Source organism: Camellia sinensis, chromosome 4 (genome assembly GCF_055761805.1).
Source record: "Camellia sinensis isolate YWXY chromosome 4, ASM5576180v1, whole genome shotgun sequence".
Lineage (NCBI taxonomy): Eukaryota > Viridiplantae > Streptophyta > Magnoliopsida > Ericales > Theaceae > Camellia > Camellia sinensis.
In genome coordinates, this window is record NC_138964.1 from 211020607 (window position 1) to 211044610 (window position 24004).

At 37.8% G+C, this 24004-nt stretch overlaps 1 protein-coding gene across 3 annotated transcripts; it reads left to right on the forward strand.

Moving 5' to 3' along the window:
• The first annotated feature begins 3949 nt into the window (after positions 1–3949).
• LOC114307973 (protein decapping 5) lies at positions 3950–23359 on the forward strand. 3 transcript variants are annotated; one of them, XM_028253459.2, is made up of 8 exons: positions 3950–4445; positions 5936–6036; positions 18047–18118; positions 18438–19289; positions 20678–20746; positions 21928–22098; positions 22372–22482; positions 22980–23359. In XM_028253459.2, exons 1-8 carry the CDS (start codon positions 4301–4303, stop codon positions 23109–23111), a joined length of 1653 nt encoding a protein of 550 aa, XP_028109260.1. In that variant the 5' UTR covers positions 3950–4300; the 3' UTR covers positions 23112–23359. The 3 variants fall into 3 exon arrangements, with proteins under 3 accessions (XP_028109260.1, XP_028109261.1, XP_028109262.1); XM_028253460.2 differs by having other exon boundaries at positions 3989–4445; positions 21928–22092; XM_028253461.2 differs by having other exon boundaries at positions 3989–4445; positions 20678–20731.
• The last annotated feature ends 645 nt before the right edge of the window (positions 23360–24004 follow it).

Sequence of the window (24004 nt, forward strand, 5' to 3'; positions counted from 1 at the left end):
CACTCTTTTCCTTCAACTTTGCAAGCTGAGTCTTGGCCTCATCTACCTTGAGTTTTGTAGCACCCGCTTTCCTCAGCAGAGCCCCTGCTAAGGTGGTTACCTCCATTTGAGCGGAGCATAACCCCCTCAGGAGTTCAGCCTCATTGAATCTAGCTGCTGAGCGCAAGGCTGCCTCTTCTAATATCCCCACAAGGCGCTCTACCCTTGCCCTGGCTAGGCCTTCTTCTCCCTCCAACCGCCCAGCCACTGCACGAGCGTGGTAGATCGTAGTAGTCAGACTAACTCCCTCTCCTTGGGGTGCAGGACCCCCTTGGGGCTGTTCTCCCCCTCCTTGGCTCAGGGTTAGTTGTTCCACCTTTTACTTGCACTTAAAGGGCGACCCTCGCGATCCCTACGGCGATCGCCACCACTACTGGAACGACTTCCATGCCATCTGAGGCAATGTCCACCACTTCTAGGGCAATTACTCTTCCTGGGGTCTCCTTCACATCCCCCCCTCTGCCTCATTCACTATACTGGTCTTTTCTGCCCTCGCTTCCCTCTTTCTCTTCTGGGCAGGCTCTTCTTCACTCCTCCTCACTCTCTTCTTCTTCTCCACTACGCCCAACACCTCCATCTCCTTTAACGACCTCTTCTTCAAAGGATCTATTGGGGGCGGTCGTGGCACGAATTCACCTAAGTTTTTTTCCCCCAAGGGTTTGGGTCGCCGTCGGATCCTCTCCCTTGCAACCGGCTTTGGCGGTCGATCTGCTTGAGACTCTTTGAATTTTTAGGCTTTTGCAAGGACGGTCTGATCCTCTGCCTTTTGAGCCTTCTTCCTTGCCTCCAACTCCGTTCGGTTGAGGTCCCCACCACTCGGCTGTGGACCCAACCCTGCCTCAAACAAAGCTGACGGCTGAACGGGCTCGTTCCACCTGGCCCCTTCCTTCTCCCTCCATTCCTTTACCCTTTTCACTTTCTCCTCTACTGCTGCTCCCAACTTTGGCTCCACAGACTTGGTGGACACTTTCCAAATGGTGCACACTCCAACCCCTCCACTGGCAGATACATAGAACCACCCTGGTCTCCAACCCTTGATCGACGACGGCAGCCCCGCCACCAGCCCTTTCCCTGCCGCTGCCTGCAGAGTGACCTATGTCTCTTGCTGCCCTGAAGCCTTGTAACATGCGAAGAATTCGTCTACTGTCATGGCCGCCCCTTCGTTCGCCTTTGGCCACGCACTTGCACAGGCGAGTAAGATCTTCCACGCATTGGGCATTAGTTGGCCCGACGCTACCTCCAAACGATTCAGGACATCTACCACCACTTGCGGCAGGGGCAGCCTCAGTCCTCCCTTCAATGCTTCCTCATAAAGGACAAACTCCCCTGGCCTGGCGTCAGATGGCCTCTCCGTCGACATCGGCAACAACAACTCTATTTTAGCAGGCACCTGGTATTTTTCGCGAATGGCCTCCAAATCCGCTGCAGTAACCGTTGATCTATCTGCCTTTGTATGCCAGTGATCTGGTTCTGCCTGGCTGATTGGCTTTGGAGCTGCTACCATAGTGGAACCATGGGATCATACCACCGACTCCCCCACCCTCTCCATCCTATATTGCTGTGCTAACTCCACTGCATCATCATCACCAAGTGGATCTACCCTGACATTCGTAGTTTCTTCTTGGGCCATTTCTATGGTTTGCCTGCGAATCGCTTCAGATGCAGGTGCAAGGAAGTTGAAAAAGTGTTGCAAAGGTGTATCGCGAGCAACAAAGGAATTCACACTTGGAATATTTTGATTTTTCATAAACAAGTAGGTGAATCGAATAATGCCAAAAGCCCACGGTTTGCCCGTATTCCAAGGATCCCAATTAATTTTTCGCCAGTTTGAAAACTTTTCAAATCATCCGCCAAAACTACCTTTTCAATACCCATAATGACCTATCGTTTCACTTTTGATCTAACGCCTAATCTCCCCCCCTCGCGGGATGTTGCCACATGTACGACCACGATCCACTGTTTCCTCTCCTTACCCTGTTTTTTCCACTTCAAAATCACCACATGACATGCCGCCTCTCGAGCCCCACGCCCCTCCACCTCACCTTTCGCGGTCGACCCTCCTCGTGGTCGACCCTCCCACTCGGTCACCCTTTATGGTCGGCCTTCCTCGTGGTCAACCTTCCCACTCGGCCAACCTCCGCGGTCGGCCCTCTTCGTGGTCGACGCTCCCACTCGGCCAACCTTTGCGATCGGCCCTCCTCGTGGTTGGCCCTTCCACTCGGTCACCCTGCACGGTTGGACCACCTCCCGGTCGGCTCACCCTCTTGGTCACCCCTAACACCCTCATCTTCTTCATTTGTATTCCCTTCGTTGGACTAAAGCTGCACTCGGGAATGAGGGACTACTGACGTGTATAAACCCATAAAGGCCATGAATCACTATGAACAACCCAAGCCCATCACTTGGAGCCCGACATATAACCTAGCTGGTGATGTCCAGGACAGTTGGAATCCAACATGGCATAAAGAGCCACTGACATTCAGACACATGGCAAGTGAAGGACGAGCCACATCAGCAGACAAAGATCTACAAAGTTATTGCCATTGCACATCACCATTAATGCAACCTATCACAGCATTTATTACGACAATACCTCTCCGTCGGAACAGGACCCCCTTACCCTGAACAAGGGAAGCTACAGCATAGACTTTCGGCGAGGAGGTCAGGTCGGAAGGGACAGCGAAATGATTACCAAAGGATATAAGCAAACGTTGAAGACAAGAAGAAGGTTAAGCTTTTCTATCTCTAATCTCTTCCTCTACACTCTACTTCTCTTCCTAACTTGCTCGTCGGAGGGTTCACTGGGGGACTACCCCGTTCCCCGTTGAACTTGTTTGCAGGTCATCCGGTGGGCTTGATCATTTGGACCTGGGCTTGAGGAGCTTGGACCAGTCCGACCCATTCACTGAGACAAACTGTACTATCAAATGATAAGGTTTAATTTCACATTATCATTTATTACAAATACTTGGCATCAGAGCTGCTACAGGGCCCAAAATTTTCAAACTCGAATTTGCCTCGAATCCAAAACGACGTCGTTTTGGATTATCTTACTGGTAAAAGAATTTTAATATATCTTATCAGTAAGAGAATTTTATTACATGTTATCGGTAAGAGAACCCAAAACGACGTCGTTTTGAATTTCGAACCAAATGATTTCGAGCCCTCAAACAATTTTCTACTTGGCATGCTAGTATTTGCAAATTTCATATTTCAAAAATCTCAACAACTCAAACCTTCAAAGTTTTAAAAACATTTTTATTTCAAGGAATTAAGACTTTTAAAAAGTTTATTTTAAATTATTAATAATGATATGATAAATTATGTGTTGATTTTTAATTTAGCACAATTTTTTTTGTCACCACAATGTGAGTGAATTATGAAATTTTAAATTGCAAGTCTCAAACAGTCTTTTTTTTTTTTTTCTTTTATCTTTTTTTTTTTAATTTCTTTGGGTAAAACTGTAACATGGTGTACACATTTTCTAATTGTTGTTGTGCATAGCAACATATATATATATGTTGCGACCAATGTCTTCGTTTTATGAGTTTGAAGTGAACTTCTAAAATGAGTCTTTTATAAATAAATAAATAAATAAATAATGTAATAATAATAATTTGGAAAAAAATTTGACAACTATTCAAGTGTTTTTTCTTTTTTTAATTTACAGATACCCAACAAAGTTTTCTTATATAATTAAGACATGAATAAATCATTATAATAACTAAAAAATATATTTAATAAATGATTTTGTTGCTTTAATAGTTTAGCAATAAATAATTTTGTTGAGCAGAAAACAGAAGATACTTATAACAAGGAAAAAAAATACAAAGTTATACTAATTTAAAATATCAAAAAAATTATTTATTAATTAATTTATATAGTAATTCAGAGAAAAACAAAAAAAAGAGTAGGCAAATGTCGAAAACTGGAGAAATCAAGCGCCCACGTGGATAATCACAAATTCGGTTTCTTTTTTTTTCCTGAAACTGCCACAATGCCTATGCTCTCTCTCTGTCTCTCTCTCTCTCTTTTTGAGATGAAATCATAGTCGTCTTCTTCTTGTTCATTTTCATTCCTGTATTGGAATCAGAACACCATTCTCAGCCAATTGCATTGGGTCTCCACCACCAACCCAGAACCTGAAAGTCGAAATTACAAAGAGGGTCTTCCTCTACTACATTCGACACTACTCCCCTTTTTGTGTCCACCCAAGATTTCTCAAACCCTTTTCGACCCAGAAGAAGAAAAAAACAAAATCATGGCCGCTGAACCCTCAGGATCCAGTGGGTCCGCTGATTCCTATCTTGGGAGCCTGATTAGCTTGACATCCAAGTCTGAAATTCGCTATGAAGGTGTTCTTTTCAAAATAAACACTGCAGAAGCTAGCATCGGATTAAGCAATGGTATATACTAATTTTCGTTTTCATTTCTCTTTAAATTTTGAATTTGGGTTTTTTGTTTATTGTTGTTTTACATTTTTAATTTGCATGCATGTTTTTGAGGTTTAGCTTTCTGGGTATGTTTGTTTTTGCTTTCTTGGTTTGGGTTTCTTGTTAATTTGAATGGGTTTTGTTTGATTACATTTTTATGATGATTATAGAATCTGCACTCTGAGAAATTGATATTGTTGTTTAAAAACACTAGGAAGATAGTTAATTTTGTTATAGATGTTCATACCCATTTCAAGAAGGGCATGAAATGAAATGATGGTGAGAGGCTAACCCAGTTATGACAGTAATGACCAATCTGGAAACAATAAATGCGCGGTCATCAAAGGCATAATTGATTTATAGTCAATATGTATACTGATTTAGAACTTTTTTCCTCATTGTTTTTGTTGTAATTTTTGAAATAATGGAGATATGAAGCTTTAATTATAGATTTTCACAGGCTTTTAGATGCCATAAAATATGAAGCTTTAGTTTGTACTTGGAGTTCCGGAACTTGTGTGTGTTCTCATGTTTTTTTCTTGTTTCATTCAAAGAAATAATAGAATTATTCTTGAATGGTTGCTATCGCATTTTGCTTCCATTCTATATATCCATTGTCTCTAATAAGGAAAATCATATTTTTGAGTGTTTAAACCTTTGTAGGCCTTAAGCAGCCTTTATATTCTATGTCTGGCATGCTAGTTCAATTGTGATCCAATTCCAGTCTTGCTGGTTCCTTCTTTTGTGGTATTCACCAACAACTGCGTCGAAGATTCATTGAGGATCCTTCGATGTCATTTTCTGCTATTGATAACATACTCTGTCAATTTTAGAGCACCCACAACCCTGTCGAAGTTATATTTGCCTTATTTCTTTCTTTGACATATTGATAAGCTACAGCGTGGCCTTTCCATTTAAATAAAATAATGTAATTTCAACTGTTTGATTGTCTGGATCTTGCTGCTAATAGAAAATTATGACCCATTCCCTGATATTCCAAATGAAGATCAACATGATGAATACAATACTTATCTGATTACATTGGACTAGCTGGTACCTGTGCTTTTAGAGGAAACTTTTATGGTATGTGTATGTATGTGTGTGTGTCATTGGTAAACTGCTTTTCTTATTAGCATTTTCTTTTTACATGGGGAAAAGTGATGCTATGATCAGCTTTCGGATTTTATGCTGAACCAGTAATTTGTCTAATGGTAACACAACCCATTATTTATTGTAATGCTACTCCATTGCAATACTGTATGCGAATTAAGTAGATTACGATAGGAAAATTATGCCGTATAATTCTATGTTGTCCTTTGCTTAAGATGTCCTAGTATAGTTTTATAACAAATAAAGTAGTAAATTTGCTCTTGGTATTTGATCTTTCATCTTCACATGTTCCCATGGTTTCATACAGATGTAAAGCAAATTTATTTTTCTTATTGTATCTTTTGACTTGGCAGTTAGGTCATTTGGAACAGAGGGGCGTAAAAAGGATGGCCCACAAATCCCTCCAAGTGATAAAGTTTATGAGTACATTTTGTTTCGAGGAAGTGACATCAAGGTATACTCGATATCTGCTTGGATAATTGAATTCTTATGCTATCTATCTTAATGAACTAATTTCCCAAGGTAAAAAAGTCATGAATGAAGCTTGTGATTGTTTGTTGTGGTGTTTGAAAAAGGTGCCTGGAATTTAGTCTTCAAGCGTCATACTCTATTCCGCCTGCATAGTATTGTCCTCTTTGGGCCCACCACTAGCTCTCATGGATTTCTCTCCAGTGCACCCATACGCACTAAAGTGTGCTACACAAGAGGAGGGGGCAAAACTTTATTAGCCTAGGTTCAAGTGCTCCCCCGTGTGATGTGGGACTCTATCCATCTCTTAGCTGCCCGTAAGGGGTGGTGGTTGCTTATGGTCTATTCTCAGAGTGTGGCCTCTGATTATCTGATACCACTTGTCATACCTTGACCACACTTGTATAGTATTGTTCACTTTGAGCCCAACATTTGCCCTCATGGATTTGTCAATTGGTGTACCTACACACCAAAAACGTGCTACACAGGAGGAGGTAGAGCTATATTAGCCCAGTTTCAAACTCTCTCACAAGTAATGTGGGACTCTACCAATCTCCCAATTGTTCATAAGTGGACACTCCAAGAATCTCTACGCTATGAAGCAGACCATAAGTAGCCACCACCCCTTAAAGACACAGCATCCTCACTCTAACACCATTTTGTTATAACCTGACCACACCTGCATACTATTGTTCACTGTAGGCTCACCACTGACCCTCATGAATTGTCCTTCGGTGTGTAGATATATTTGTAGGAAAAATAGTTTAATATAGGCATATTTTTTAGCTCAAAATTGAGTGGGCCCCAAACGTCTTTTGGGGTGGGTATGTGTTCCTTGCCGCGTGGCAAGTCACACGGTGAAGACGGAACGTCAAAACTATTTATGAGTGAATGGGAAGTTGACGTCGTTTTCGGATTTAACATTAATTTTTTAGATAAAAAAATTCTTTTGAATTTTTTCAATAAAAAATTATTGTAGGAATTTAATTTAATTCTAAATTCAAATTTTGGGTTCCTAAGTAGTTTCCTAAAGTTTGTAATTGTGAGAATTTAATTAAATTCTAAATTCAAATTTTAGGTTCTTAAGTGATTTCCTAAAATTTGTACCTCTTCCTGTATTTATTAAATTATTCAAATTGTTATATATATATATATATATATATTCATTTAGTTTAGTATATATATTCATTTAGTTTAGTATATATATATATATAATAGTTTAAATAAATAAGGTCCAACAGGTTTGACTTTGGTCCAACGGCTACTTTTTTATTAATTTGGAAAGAATTTGGTTCCACGTGCATCGGTCAAAAATCTGTTTAAAACAGATTGCATCTATTCATTTAGCTTTGGAACCTGTTCGGTCAAAATTTTGTGCCTATTTATACCCATCATTCCGGCAGTTTTGGGGAGAGAGATATATTTTTTTTATCTGAAAAATCAGTCTGATTATTGTTTTTGGCTGTCCTAAATTCTGCATTTTTGCATTATTCTTCATATCAGATTTAGTATAAATTTCAGAGAGTTAGAACACAGGTTTGATTCGTCGAACAAATTGTTTGGTGTACTACTATAATTTGTGAAGATCATTGTATCTTGGGAGATAGACGCCACTCAACCGTAAGTACCGTAGCGGGGCGAATCTGTCTTAAGGACAGAGTGTCACACACTCGACTTGGTCTTAATTTTAATTCGGTTCGATAAATAAATCTGGTATGTTATTTATTTATTTTGTTTGTATTTATTTCAAGTTATTTTATTTACACAGAAGATTGTTCCAACAATCTTAAGACAGATTCGAATTATTCTGTTTACAGAATTTTTCGTTTGTTTCCTTTTTTCATTCTTCGTAAATAATTTCGGAAGAAAATTATTTTCTGTGAATTTACAAAATAATATTTTGGTTGGAAAAACAAATAGTGATTATATGCTATTTGACAGATAGTAGTAATATACTGTCTCTTTTCTTTGACAACTAGTAGTACGATACTGGTGTCATTAACAATTCAAAATATATTTTTGTGGAATTTTGTCAGGAAATTAATTTTGGTTTTTTAGAAATTATTTTCTGAGTTTTCATTAATTAAAATTCTGTTTTAGTATTTTAATTATTGAAGTGCTACAGAAATTAATTTTCTGTGTGGAATTAATTTGGTTGAATAAAATTTTATTTTATTTTCAAATTAATTGAAAAATAAAAGTTATTTTCTTGTTTCTTTTATTTTACAGAATTTAATTTCTTGTGTGGAATTAATTTGGTTAAATAAAATTTTATTTTATTTCCAAATTAATTGAAAAATAAAAGTTATAGTTTTTATTTCTTTTATTTTACAGAATTTAATTTTCTGTGTGGAATTAATTTGTTTAAATAAAATTTTATTTTATTTTCAAATTAATTGGAAAATAAAAGTTACATTCTTGTTTCTTTTATTTTTACAGAATTTAATTCTGTGAATTTGGTTTAATTTTCTGTGTAGTACAAATTCTAAATTATAATTTTATTTTATATATTAGAATTGATGGCTACTGAAGCTAATGCCCAAACAAGTACTTCTGTGGTGGCGGCAATTGCACCAATCCTTTCTCCTGTGATAACAGTACCAATAAATCATGGAGAGAAGCCAGAGAAGTTCTCAGGAGCTAACTTTAAAAGATGGCAACAGAAAATGTTGTTCTATCTTACAACTCTGAACCTGGCTCGTTTCCTCCGTGAAGAGGCTCTTATCCTGAAAGAGGATGAAACCAACCGGCAAGTGGTTGCTGCGGTTGATGCTTGGAAACATGTCGATTTCCTTTGCCGGAATTACGTCTTGAACGGACTTGACAACACATTATACAACGTCTACAGTCCAATCAAGACAGCAAAGGAACTTTGGGAATCGTTGGAGAAAAAGTACAAAACGGAAGATGCCGGCTCAAAGAAATTTGTGGTTGGCAGATTCTTGGATTTTGTAATGGTTGATTCAAAAACTGTGATCAGCTAAGCTCAAGATTTCCAACTCATTCTGCATGACATTCACGCAGAAGGCATGTCTCTCAGTGAATCCTTACAAGTTGCAGCCTTAATTGAAAAATTACCAAAAGGCTGGAAGGAATTCAAGAACTACCTCAAACACAAGCGCAAAGAAATTTTTATGGACGAATTAATTGTGCGTTTGAGAATTAAGGAGGACAATCGCAATTCTGAAAAGCGGGCTGATAAGCATCCTATGGAGTCTAAGGCAAATGTGGTGGAGCATGTTTCAAAAACCAAGAAACGAAAGTCTTCTGGAGAAAGTTCATCACAAGGCTCTAAAGGGGGGGATAATAAAAAGTACAAGTTTAATGGCAAATGTTACATCTGTGACAAAGAGGGACATCGGGCCAAAGATTGCCGTAACAAAGGCAAAAGCAAAAGAAGAACAAGCAAGAAGCCTGCTCAAGCCCATATGACCGAAGTGGACAATATTTCCAATGGTGTCGATGACATCAATCTTTTTGCAGTTGTTTCTGAGGCAAATCTTATCGGAAATCCTAAAGAATGGTGGGTGGACACTGGTGCTACTCGCCATATTTGTGCTGACAAAAAGATGTTCACATCTTATTCTTCAGTGGAAAATGGTGAACAACTTTTTATGGGCAACTCCTCAACTTCCAAAGTTGAAGGATAAGGAAAGATTGTACTCAAGATGACATCGGGAAAGGAACTCACTCTCAACAATGTGCTGCATGTACCGGACATTCGCAAGAATCTTGTTTCCGGATCTTTGTTGAGTAAGAATGGGTTTAGGCTAGTATTTGAGAGTGATAAATTTGTACTTACTAAGAATGGAATGTATGTAGGAAAAGGTTACATGTCTGATGGCCTTTTCAAGTTAAATGTAATGACCGTTGTTCCCTCAGTTATTAATAATACTACATCTTCTTCTTACTTGCTTGAGTTTTCAAATTATGGCATATAGTAGACTAGGACATGTTAATTATGGATCTTTGTGTAGATTAATTAATATGGAATGTTTACCTAAATTTAACATTGATTCAAATCATAAATGTGAAATTTGCGTTGAGGCAAAATTATCTAAAACTCCTTTTCATTCAATTGAAAGAAGTACGGAACCACTTGAATTAATTCATAGTGATATTTGTGATTTTAAATCAATTCAAACTAAAGATGGAAAAAGTATTTTATCGCTTTTATAGATGACTATACTAGATATAGGTATGTTTATTTAATTCGAACCAAGGATGAAGCTTTGAAAACTTTCATTCAATATAAGAATGAAGTTGAAAATCAACTTGTTAAGAAAATCAAGAAACTTAGAAGTGATAGAGGTGGTGAATATGAATCACCTTTTGGTGAGTTTTGTAAAGAACATGGAATAATTTATCAAACCACCGCTCCTTACTCACCTCAGCAAAATGGAATTGCTGAGAGGAAAAATAGGACTTTAAAAGAAATGGTGAATGCCATGTTAATCAGTTCTGGATTACCTCAGAACTTGTGGGGGGAAGCAATACTTTCTGCTAATTATATTTTAAATAAAGTACCCCGAAAGAAAGTGAATTAAACACCTTATGAATTGTGGCATGGAAGAGTACCATCCTACAAATACTTAAAAGTGTGGGGGTGTTTGGCTAAAGTGGCTATTCCTAGTCCTAAAAAGACTAAGATATGTCCTAAGACCATTGATTGCATTTTCATTGATTATGCCAAGAATAGTAGTGCATATCGGTTTTTGATTCATAAATCAGAACATTCTGAAATGCATGTAAATACTATTATTGAGTCAAGGAATGCATCATTCTTTGAACATGTATTTTCAAATAAGACTGGACAAGAGACTAGTAATAATAAAAGATCTCATGATGCTATTACTAGTCAAGATCAAGAACATGATCAAGAGCAAGAGCAAGAGCAAGAGCAAGAGCAAGAGCAAGAGTTAGACCAAAATGAGGAAGAGGAACCTAGGCGTAGTAAACGTGCTAGAACCTCAAAATCTTTTGGTCCAGATTTCCTAACATATTTGTTAGAAAATGAGCCTTTAACTTTTAAAGAGGCTATGTCCAGTCCTGAAGCTCCTTTATGGAAAGAAGCTGTCAACAGTGAAGTTGAATCCATCTTGCAAAATCACACTTGGGAATTAGTGGACTTGCCACTAGGTTGTAAACCTCTTGGGTACAAGTGGATTTTCAAAAGAAAAATGAAAGCGGATGGATCAATTGACAAATACAAGGCAAGACTTGTGGTCAAAGGATTTAGACAAAAAGAAGGTCTAGACTATTTTGACACATACTCACCGGTTACTAGAATAACATCCATTAGAATGCTAATTGCTATTGTATCTCTATATAATCTAGAAATTCATCAAATGGATGTTAAAACCACTTTCTTAAATGGTGAGTTAAATGAAGAAATTTACATGGAACAACCAGAAGGGTTTTCTGTTCCAGGGAAAGAAAAGAAAGTGTGTAAATTGGTTAAATCATTATATGGTTTAAAACAAGCGCCAAAGCAATGGCATGAAAAATTTGACAAGGCAATGATGTCAAATGGATTTAAAATTAACGAGTGTGACAAATGTGTTTATATTAAAAACACAGATAAAGGTTATGTCATTTTCTGTGTAAATAAAATAACTTGAAATAAATTCAAACAAAATAAATAAATAACATATCAGATTTATTTATCGAACCGAATTAAAATTAAAACCAAGTCGAGTGTGTGACACTCTGTCCTTAAGACAGATTCGCCCCGCTACGATACTTACGGTTGAGTGGCGTCTATCTCCCAGGATACAATGATCTTCACAAATTGTAGCAGTACACCAAACAATTTGTTCGACGAACCAAACCTGTGTTCTAACTCTCTGAAATTTATACTAAATCTAATATGAAGAATAATGCAAAAATGCATTTAGGACAGCCAAAGACAATAATCAGACTGATTTTTCAGATAAAAAAAAAATATCTCTCTCCCCAAAACTGCCGGAATGATGGGTATAAATAGGCACAAAATTTTGACCGAACAGGTTCCAAAGCCAAATGAACAGATGCAATCTGTTTTAAACAGATTTTTGACCGTTGCACGTGGAACCAAATTCTTTCCAGATTAATAGAAAAGTAGCCGTTGGACCAAAGTCAAACCTGTTGGACCTTATTTATTTAAACTATTATATATATATACTAAACTAAATGAATATATATATATATATATATATAAAACAATTTGAATAGTTTTATAAATAAAGGAAGAGGTACAAATTTTAGGAAATCACTTAAGAACCTAAAATTTGAATTTAGAATTTAATTAAATTCTCACAATTACAAACTTTAGGAAACCACTTAGGAACCCAAAATTTGAATTTAGAATTAAATTAAATTCCCACAATAATTTTTTATTGAAAAAATTCAAAAGAATTTTTTTATCTAAAAAATTAATGTTAAATTCGAAAACGACGTCAACTTCCCATTCAGCCATAAATGGTTTTGACGTTTCGTCTTCACCGTGTGACTTGCCACGCGGCAAGGAACACATCATCTCTTCGGACCCACCCCAAAAGACGTTTGGGGCCCACTCAATTTTGATCTAAAAAATATGCCTATGTTAGAATTTACCATCACCTACCACCAATTTACCATCACCTACCACCACCTACTCCTCACCTACTCCTCACCTACTACACTCACCCTCTCCTATATAATGAGCCACTCACCATTTGTAATATACAACAACACAATACATCAATCAATAATACAATTCTCTATTTCTCTTTATACATTAAATTTTCTACATGGTATCAGAGCAGGTTTAGAACCTAGTATTTTCGCTTCCCCGGCGGGCGGCAACCTCACCTTAGCCGCCCGCCGGACCTCAACCTAATCCGCTAGATTTTTCAACACATACCACAAACACATACCATACACTCTTCTTTCTTTGGTTTCTCATCTTCATCGTCTCTCTCTGCACAAGTACACCTGTTTGTTCTCTGCATAAATAAATGACTGAGTGGGTTGGCAGTAGAAATATGAGTACTGAACCACCACACAATTCAGAACCTGAAACTAGCTCCAACTCATTCTCATCCTCACCCGGGTTAACTCAGTTTCAAGTGCCGTTACCGTCACGTTCACATTCCGAGACGGAGAGCGTCGATGTGGCCGAAGAAGCCGGCTCGAGCGGCGGCGAGCTCGCGAGCGTTGGCTTGGACAAGGAAGCGCCGTCCCTCGGCGATGTTCTGGCGTACGCTGTAGCCGTCTTGGAGGCAGTGGCCGAGCTCGCGGAGAGCGTCGATGTGGCCGACTGTTTTCAGTATCTTGTCATGGGCGTCCCAACCAACAAGCAGGAGCTTGTGATGAGCATCAAACCTGGGCTGAAGCTTTTCCTGTATGATTTTGATCTCAAGCTTTTGTATGGAATATACAAGGCATCTTCTACTGGCGGCATGTGCTCTCTCTCTCTCTGGGGTGATCATTGACAGAGATCATTGATGCTGCTGGAGCTAAAGCTTAAAACACATGCTCACCATTGCACATTTTTTAAGTGAATAGTGCTGGTGGGTCCTACCACTAGCCAAAGCAATCCTGATTTCTCTCTCTTCCTCACCTTCCGATGTTTTTTAGCCTTCACCCACTCCTTTTAATTTTTACTACTTTGTTTATTTATTCCTTTATTATTATTATTTTTTTATCTCTTCCTCCTTTTTATTTTTAAAACATGCCACGGTAGTGCAACCACTTTACAACCACTCCTTTTTATTTTTTACTTCTTTGTTTATTTATTTATTTATTATTATTATTATTTTTTTTTATCTCTTCCTCTTTTTTATTTTTAAACCCATTTGTTGTCTGTGAGTTGTTCTCCTCCCTCAAAAAGAGTGTTGTCTGTGATAGTGTTCAGAGCCTTATTGCTGAAATTCTATCCCACCGTCTAAACCAATAATAAATTCCATACCACTTCTATCCCTTTTTCTTTTTTATTCTTTTCCCACTTTACCTTTATTTATTTTTTATCTTCTTTTTTTCTTTCTCTGCCGCTGCTCCCACGAGGGCACATGCTTTCACCTTTAATATCTTATTATTATTATTATTATTATTATTATTATTATGATTCTTACACAAAAAAAAAAAAAAAAAAAACAAAAACCAAAAAAAAAAGAAGACGGACTGCACACCAACCTCATTTTATTCCTGTCGGGGCTCACCCCGATCACCATGTTTCCACATACCAAAAAAAAAAAAAAAAAAAAAAATACAAACACACAACCACATTCACAGGTGGGATTTTTCTTCTCTACTCTGCCGCCGATCTTTTCTTCTTGCCTCCGTCCTGAGCGGGCCTTGACGGTGTTGCCTCCGTGCTTCCTAGGCCACCAAGCAAGTTGCCTCCTGCCTGCTCCTCCACTGCCGCATATGGCGGCCCTCCAAATCGGAACATCACGGTGGCCTTCCGCTTCAGCTCCTTGTTTTCCGCCTTTAGCACACTTATCTCTGCTCGCGCATCCTTATACATGCGTTGGAGCAGAGCCAGTTGGGCGTTTACATGCTGCACCTCATTTGTCCTACTCTGCAGCCGGTTCGACAAATTTGTGACCGCCGTCATGCTTTCCACACATGCCTTCAAAGTATACTGATTGGCCTCCACATCTGACTGCACTGCCATTCTTTGCTCCACCGACCGCATCGGAAAGTTCAACGGAGCAAACTCCGGGGCGCTTGGTTGAGTTTCCAGTGCCACCGCACCAGTTCTCTCTCTCGTTGACTCGTTGAGGTCGGGAAAGAGGGTGAGCAGCCCGCGGGAAGACGATGAAGCCATTTTCTAGGCACCAGAGTGTTACACAGTATCTCTCTCAGAAATCTCTCTCAGAATATCTCTCGCAGGTTTTTTGCCTCAGCCTTAGCCTCTGTCTTATAGCCGAGGCAGCCACGCGCATCGCTCGCCTCTTACCACCAGCCGACAAACGGGCACGCAAGCCAAGGCGCCCACGTGCCTCGCCATCATGTCCGGCACACCTTTTGATGAATTGGGCACGCCTTTTGATGGCACGCCTTTTGACAAAATTGGGCACACCTTTTGAGGGTGCCACTTTTACAAGGGTCCGACAAGACTCTGTAAACTGTCCCGACATAGATTCCGGTTAGTTTCTACACGGGTCCGACAAGACTCTGTAAACTGTCCCGACATTGATTCCGGTTAGTTTCTACAAGGGTCCAGCAAGACTCCGTAAACTGTCACCACAACTGTCACAATAGTGTCTGCTACAACGGTCCGACATGACCCCGTAAACTGTCTGCTACAACGGTCCGACATGACCCCATAAACTGTCTGCTACAATGGTCTGACACGACCATACAGTGTCTCCTATCCTTTTTTATTTTTATGTATTTTCTTGTTTTGTTCCTCTCTTCAAACTCAAGTTGGTTAGTTTCTATCCTCCTTGAGTTTGCGGGGGGCTGTTAGAATTTACCATCACCTACCACCAATTTACCATCACCTACCACCACCTACTCCTCACCTACTCCTCACCTACTACACTCACCCTCTCCTATATAATGAGCCACTCACCATTTGTAATATACAACAACACAATACATCAATCAATAATACAATTCTCTATTTCTCTTTATACATTAAATTTTCTACAGCCTATATTAAACCATTTTTCCTACAATTCCCTACATGAATGGAATTTGACGGAGAGAAAATGCAACAACATGATCTAATTACAGAGAGTACAGAAATTAGAAATATTCTGCAAATGATAGGTAGCTTTTGGCTTTGAACCTTCCCTTGTGAGACACTATCGGATTTACTAACTAACCAGTGAACATGATGTCTTGAACTGTTCAGCTGTTTGTGTAAACCAAGACAATAGAACTCACATAGTATATTCCCAGACACAATTTAGTTCTCACTATTGTGTTCATTTTGGCCCTGAACAACCTGGTCTTTCATGAGTGCTCCAGAGAATTGTAGCCCTTCACAAATCTCATAAAACCGGCCCAGTTCACACTCACATAGGTGATTCTTATGAAGAGTATCCTGCCATACTCCATTAGGTTTACCTAGATATAAGAATCATTAAAATTTTACTTAACCTTTAACGCTGCAGACATCACTATTTCATCAAAGAAATGGGTAGGAGTTAAACTCCCCAGTGATCCTTCTGAGTTATTCACAACTCGGTTGTCCCTTTGAACCTAGATCTTGGGATCTCCAGTCAACTAGGTTGGGTTGCCGTTATGGTAACTCTTATTTAATAGGCTTAAGTCCCATTCCTCTCGATGAATTCTCAACTAACTCTCTTGCTAACCCTTTGGTTAGTGGATCTACTTTGTTGTCTTTAGACTTCACATAATCAATGGAAATAATTCCATTAGAGAGTAGTTGTCTTATGGTATTATGTCTACGACGAATGTGTCGTGACTTACCGTTATACATATGACTCTGTGCTCTACCAATTGCTGATTGACTATCACAATGTATGCATATAGCAGGCACCGATTTTGGCCATATTGGAATATCTTCAAGGAAGTGGCGAAGCCATTCTGCTTCTTCCCCAGCTTTGTCTAAAGCTATGAATTCTGATTCCATAGTAGACCTAGCAATACAAGTCTGTTTGGAAGATTTCCAAGATACAGCCGCCCCACAAAGAGTAAAGACATACCCATTAGTGAACTTTGAGTCTCTTGTATCCGATATCCAATTTGCATCACAGTATCCTTCAAGTACTGCTGGATATCTAGTATAATTCAGCCCAATGTTATGAGTGAATCGGAGATATTTTAGAACCCTTATAATTGCTTTCCAGTGTTCTACTCTTGGATTACTCGTATATCTACTTAATTTACTTACTGCATAAGCTATATCTGGGCGAGTGCAGTTCATCAAGTACATTAAGCTTCCTATAATTTGGGCATACTCTAATTGAGAAATACTTTCCTGTACATTCTTAGAAAGATACAAATTAACATCTACAGGAGTTCTAGCAAGATGATCATCATCTTTGTTGAATTTGTCAAGTATTTTCTCAATGTAATGAGATTGTGACAAAGCATATCCTTCTGATGTTTTGGTAATTTTCATACCAAGTATTACATCAGCAATGCCCATGTCCTTCATGTCAAAATGTTTGTTCAACATTTTCTTGATAGTTTTAATCATGTCATTATTACTACCAATGACGAGCATATCATCTACATAAAGATATACAATGACATAACCTATATCTGTGTTTTTAATATAAACACATTTGTCACACTCATTAATTTTAAATTCATTTGACATCATTGCCTTGTCAAATTTCTCATGCCATTGCTTTGGCGCTTGTTTTAAACCATATAATGATTTAACCAATTTACACACTTTCTTTTCTTTCTCTGGAACAGAAAACCCTTCTGGTTGTTCTATGTAAATTTCTTCATTTAACTCACCATTTAAGAAAGTGGTTTTAACATCCATTTGATGAATTTCTAGATTATATAGAGATGCAATGGCAATTAGCATTCTAATGGATGTTATTCTAGTAACCGGTGAGTATGTGTCAAAATAGTCTAGACCTTCTTTTTGTCTAAATCCTTTGACCACAAGTCTTGCCTTGTATTTGTCAATTGATCCATCCGCTTTCATTTTCCTTTTGAAAATCCACTTGTACCCAAGAGGTTTACAACCTGGTGGCAAGTCACACTGAAAGTGTTAGTAGGAGGAGGGGGCAGAGCCATATTAGACAGGTTTCTGGGTTGGGTTCCTGCTGCAGTGGCAAATATTGGGTACATAATACATTTGCACGAATACTTTGTAGATTGAAGTTTTAACATTCCATACCCACTTGATATTAAGAGCTGCTGGTGTATAGACAGTGTAAAGAACACTTTGTGAATGAAAAATCATGTTAACATTGTCTTTCTTTGGACATCATTTTTGTGATCAGATTTGACTGAGATTCTTGAACAATTGTCTTATGGCCATCCTTTCTTCTTTCTTTCTTTCTTTTTTTTTTTTTTTTTTTTTTTTTTTTCAGGATTTACAGGTCAAATCTTCCCCGCCTGTTCAGACAACAGGACCTATGTACAATGATCCTGCTATTATCCAGGTAAAGAAACTGAACGCTGTTGCATAAAATGCCTATTATGAATCACCTTGACATACCAAGTTATATCCAATAAGAATTTATCTGATATGTGTACAGGGGAAGATGTCATGTAATTGGTTGTTATCCGATCTTTGATGGAAAAAGATTTTATCAAATCCTTATAATGCACTTGAATTTAAGTTTGATTTGATTTTACTTATTTTTTCAACAAAGCAAAAAGAATTCTATTAATGGATTAGATTCTAAACACCACCTAATGTAAGGTTTGTGTTTATTTTCTCCTTATTTCACACTTTAATATGATATTTTTCTTATGCAGTCGCACTATTCTCAAGCAGCAACATCTACACACCTGCCTACGGCTAGTGCTGGATCTTTACAAGATCTTAGTTCCCATGCTTCACAGCTGGTACTTCCCAACTCGACATTCCAAGGCAGTTTTCCCTCATATCCACCCAATGTGAGTTCAGGGTCATGGGGTTCCTTGCTTCCTCCTCCACCTGCTAATGGCAGTGGGTTTACTACACCGATGTATTGGCAGGGACTCTATGGGGTCTCGGATGGGCTTCAAGCCCAACAACAATCTTTGATTCAACCCCTGTCTGGCTTGTCAATAACACAATCCATGCAATATCCTCCCATGAATGCATCTTTACCAGCCGGGGGTTCTAATTTGCTGGCTTTGCAGTTTTCAGAATTCCCACCTCCTCCCGTGCTGCCTCCTCTTGATAATGGCACCTTCAATTTGCATTCACCTTTGCTTCCTGGGCAGTTTTCTACTGTAGCTTCAGGTTCATCAACAACTTTAATGTCTAATACGACTCCTCACTTTGCTTTCAGCACTAGTCTGCCATTGGTATTTCCATTGACTACTGTTCCTAACAAGACTACAGTAGTTCCTGGTTCAGCAATGCCATATAATGGTGCCTCTGAACCTGAGCCTTCTCTTACTGGGATATCCAATTCTTTCTTGAATGAGGGATCGATGCCTTCTTTGGTAACACCAGGTCAACTTTTGCAGCCTGGGCTTACCTCAGCTCCTTCATCCCAGTCTCTACAGACAGCTCAGGATGTTGAGGTGGTTCAGGTATCATCATCAGAACTACCTGTTCTGACATTGGTGGAAGCTCAGGCACCAATTTTGCCTCTGCCTTCACCACCCTGCTGCAAGGTATTGATGATGTATTTGATTTGACTATGCAAAGCTTCCATAACTGATTTATGTTCTGAGCATTGATGACTACTATGTGAGGTCAGATCCTGTGCTTTCCAAGCAATGGTTGGTGTGTGTGAAATGATATTCTTGTTTGTTTAAATTATCTTGTGCCTTAGTTTTCATTTCATGTCTTTTTTCCCCTCTCCCCCTTTTTGTTTTTGAATTTAATTTTCTTTATTTCTTTTTATTTATTTATTCATTTATTTATGTGTCGGGTTTTGTGAAGTGTAAATTTGTTTTGTGGCTAGAAGTGTAATAGTGGTTTAGATGTTGATGTAACCTTGGCTAGTGTTCTTCAATTAACACGATAAGCAAAAGAGAATAGGACTAGAAGAGACGAGTAGAGAGAAGAGAGTAAGAAGATACAGAAGAAGAGAAAGAATCAAGAATTGAAAGAGAGAATGAAAGATATGAGATTAGAGAAGAAAAAACTATAAGAGGAGAGTGCAGAAGACGAGAGGGGAGAGGGTGCAAAAATGGCTTCTGAGCTTCTCACTCACAAGAGAGGTTGAAGTAACAAAAAGAAGTAAGGTGGTGTGTATGCGCATGTGAGAGAGAGAGAGAGCTTAGAGCTTCCACATAATCATTCTATTGATATCTTTTCTTCTACTTCTTCTTCTTTTTTCCTTTCAAGATACCTAATTGTAGGCCCTAGTTCAATAATCACACAATAACCTTCTAAGATTGACCTAGGTTGACATAGTCATGGAATAAGACCCAAATTCTGTTCTTTACATCCTAAATAACTGTAGCACTATTCTTAATGAGGACACCTAACAAGACTCTAATGACTGATATAGATTAATTGCCATATTGTTTTTTTGGTGGGTCTTATGTCAAATACACTTCCTAAGTTTTTTTCATGTGGAGTCTGTCATGATCGATGGTTATAAATTATAATATATGTTGCACAAGATCGGAGTTGTATTTTGAAAGAATTGCTTTCATTTAGTCTAGGATCAGAAACATTATTGAGCTCATACAAATTATGAAATAAGTCTATGAATATCTTTAATGTCTGATTTATATACAGAAACATCCGTTTGATATATGATCTAAGTAACGAGATACTTGTGAGTCGAATTGATTATAGAGTAAATTCACCCAACTTATTCATGTCTTGTTTCAGATCTTTGCATCATTATATAATTAATACAAGATTTCAATAGATCTAAGTGTTCATGGAATTATTCCAACTCAGAATTAATTGCTTTAATTGATTATTGAGATTTTTGAGCAATTTGTAACTCAAAAGTGGGTTTAATTTATGTTTAATATTCTAATATATCTTTTTGTTTTTTTGGATTTTGTTGTTGTTGTTGTTGCTTTTGTCCCTCTTCCAGTTAAGTGGAGCTCCTTCGCACATTCGCCACTATAATAGAGGAGGGCATGAAAGAGTAAGAGCAAATGGGGTAATAATATTTTTTACCTTTGCATGGTCATATTACTTGTGCTGCACCATAAAAAGTATTCTTGTAATTTAGACCTTTAAATGAGCCAACTGTTGGTGAATTGTTGAGTTTCTACTGATTACACAATGCTCAGTAAGTCAGATCACTTGAATGTTATTTTACCCTGACTTTTCTTTTTATTTTGAAGATATGTATATTTTTTCTGCCTTCTGTTTCTATGTTACCCATGACAAAAAGTATTTGTAAAATATGTAATTGTCAAACCTCGTATGGAACTGCTCCACTTTTTCTTTTTTTCTTTTTTTTTCTCTCTATTTTGTCTGCTAAGAAAATCCGAAGGGGATTTGATTGGAGACTTAGCATCTAATAAAGCTTTCAATGAAAGCATGAAGTTTATTAAATTAGAAGGAAGGGGGTGAGTTTCCCCCAACCCCATATGAACCGGGTGGGAATATGGTGACTTTGGAAAAGCAATCAAGAAACATCCATCTTCATCAAACAAATTTACCAATATAAGTATTAGGAATTGATACACCTAACTACAATCAGTGAGACACGAAATAAAAACAGGTTTCAAACCAGAATCAAAATCAAGTACACAAGGACACAGATTTCTGTAGGGGGACGTCCACGGTCGCTGTGGTTTCATTATGATCCAAAAAGAGTTATAGTACAATATAGAGAGATGTGGCACTAAATCTATAAACACATAGTATTAGGGCAACAACGTAGAATTGTGAAATATCAAAAATGCCTTTATGCCAAAAATTGGGTCGGGGGTCAGAGTGGTTAGTGGTTAGTGTTTAGTACTTATTAAGATCCACACTACCCAACAATATGAACCTATGAAAAACCCTCTAAAACAAATACAACGTTGTTATCTTGGTTCTAATGTAGAGTTCTAAAGCATTCCATTTTAGTCTAAATGCTAGATTTGTGTAATTTGACCAATTTCACAGGCCAAGTCTGTATGGTTTTGTCTTAGGGTTTAGAGCCAGTAGGTCAAGGATTGATTTTGTTTGTTTGCCTGTCAAAGTGGCTAGTGAAATTTAAGCTGTCACTCCATGTGGGAATGCTTGGTTAAATTTTCATTTATTGCTCAAGCACCTACTTTGCCTTTGTAAGTCTATGCATTTGTAGCCTTGGTACTGTTTTGATGTTATCATTATTTGGTTTTGCAGAATTTACATTCCGTGACCAGATTCACGGAAGACTTTGATTTTTTAACAATGAATGAAAAATTTAACAAGGATGAAGTATGGGATCATCTTGGTAAAAGCAACAAAACTCAAGAAGATGGAAATGGTTCACAAGATGAAGATGATGCTGGACCATCAAAACTCGAGGTTAAGGTACTTTTTTATTACTATAGTTAAATATTTGGTTGTTCAGCAAAGCTTAGCTAGTCCTGGTTTCGCTTCACTTCATCTAGGGCCGTAGTTGTAGTTAAGTTTGCACGCTACCATGTCTTTCCTTCCTAGCTCAATCCAGATCAAATATATGTGTTATATATATATGTATATCTTTGATGTATTTATGTATATTTACATGTATTCTACACAGAAAATTTTCATATTTTGTTCTTTCACTAATGGTGTTTAGCAAATTTTTTCTTGACTTTACAGCCTGTTTATGTTAAGGATGACTTCTTCGATTCTCTATCTTGTAATGCTCTTGATCGTGGCTCACTTAATGGGAGGACCAAGTTCTCTGAACGGATGAAAATGGATGCTGAGGTACTGTTCCTATGTTTTCTCAATAAATTCTGAATGCCAGAACAAATTTTTGTTTTTGAATAATTTCTGAATCCTTATTTACAGTCACTTACTATCCCAATGGCTAGAATCCATACATGTCACTGGGAGGTTATGGGTTTGATTTCCCTTCCCGTCTTTAGTACCCAAAAAAAGAGAGGGAATTTGGCTGGTTTTTTAGGCTGTGTTTGGATTTTGGATTTGGGAAGAGATATATTGAGAGAAAAGAGAAGGGAAGGAAATTGTGAATGAAATAAGCTAAAAAAATTTCATGTTTCCCTCACTTTTTTCTTTTTTCACCCTAAACCTCTTTCTAAATTCAAGTTCCAAGCAGTCTTAGAAGATTTCTAACTCCCCTAAGAGTAAAATGTTGTTCATGTTGTTGCAAAACTTAGTCATAGGCCACGCTGTTCTATTCTTCCATCTTTGGGTTACCCATACCATACAAGTTATCATGATGGTTATCTTGGTTTTTGCAGACATTTGGTGATTTCACAAGGCATCATGGTGGTGGCCGTGGACGTGGACTTGGTCGCACTGGCTATTCTCGTGGTGGTTATTACCCGAGGAGCTATGGCTATATCGGGAGGGGTAGGGGACACGGGACATAGGGCACAGCATGTTAAGCACGATTGCCGGATAGTACTTAGCACTAGGGTTTTTTTTAAAATCTTACATTGGGATGAACTTAGGTGCTGTTGGTTAAATTTAGTTTTTGTGTGCTATTTGTTTTTTTTTTTGCTGGTTGGTCCCTTGGAATTCTGCTAGAAAAACAAGTGAAACTCCAAGACGCAGAAGGTATTTCTTTTGTTGTTTCTTTTCTTTTTATCCTCTATAATAAGCAAACTCGTGGACTAAATGGGGCCTTTGAATTTAGCCATGTGAATATGTTCTTTTTTTTTTTCTTTATTTCTTTTTCTTCTTGTGGACTAAATATTAGTTCAATCTAATCAATTTGAAAATTTAATATTAGTAACTAAAGCATTTGATATATCATTACATTAACTATACATACTTTATGGGTAACTACCATTAAAGAAGAAGCGATTTGGATTATTTAAGAATCGAAGTGGTTTTGCTTTTATGAGAAGAAGATATCAATGGACTGATATAAAAGAGATTCTGTCAATTGTTTTGATGGTAAAATATTATAGAGAAATAAAAATGTGTTATCAAACTATGGAAGGAGATTGCTTCTTTTTAGTCGGCATCCTATATTCTATTAAGGGAATTCGATTGGAAGAAAAGATTGTACCAAAGGGAAGCAAAAGTGGTTCCATTGCTTTAACACGAATTCTTTAAAAAAAGAACTCATGATAAGAAACATGAAATTCTTGGCTTGGGTTCAATGATATTCTCATAGTCTTACTCTTCAATCAAATGCAATGCACTAGGTCCTTTTGGTAATTCAATATGACTACTTATTCTACTTTCACGCAATGCATTTCTTAATTTTGTTTTTCACTGTGTATAAAATTTTTGTACCATATTGCGAAGCCCTTTT

Excerpts from the sequence above, each read along its gene's own strand:
- LOC114307973 (XM_028253459.2), top strand. The coding sequence starts at position 4,301 with ATGGCCGCTGAACCCTCAGGATCCAGTGGGTCCGCTGATTCCTATCTT. Across the intron at positions 22,099-22,371 it reads CATCAAAACTCGAGGTTAAG|CCTGTTTATGTTAAGGATGA; the intron begins GTACTTTTTTAT and ends TTGACTTTACAG. Across the intron at positions 22,483-22,979 it reads GGATGAAAATGGATGCTGAG|ACATTTGGTGATTTCACAAG; the intron begins GTACTGTTCCTA and ends TGGTTTTTGCAG.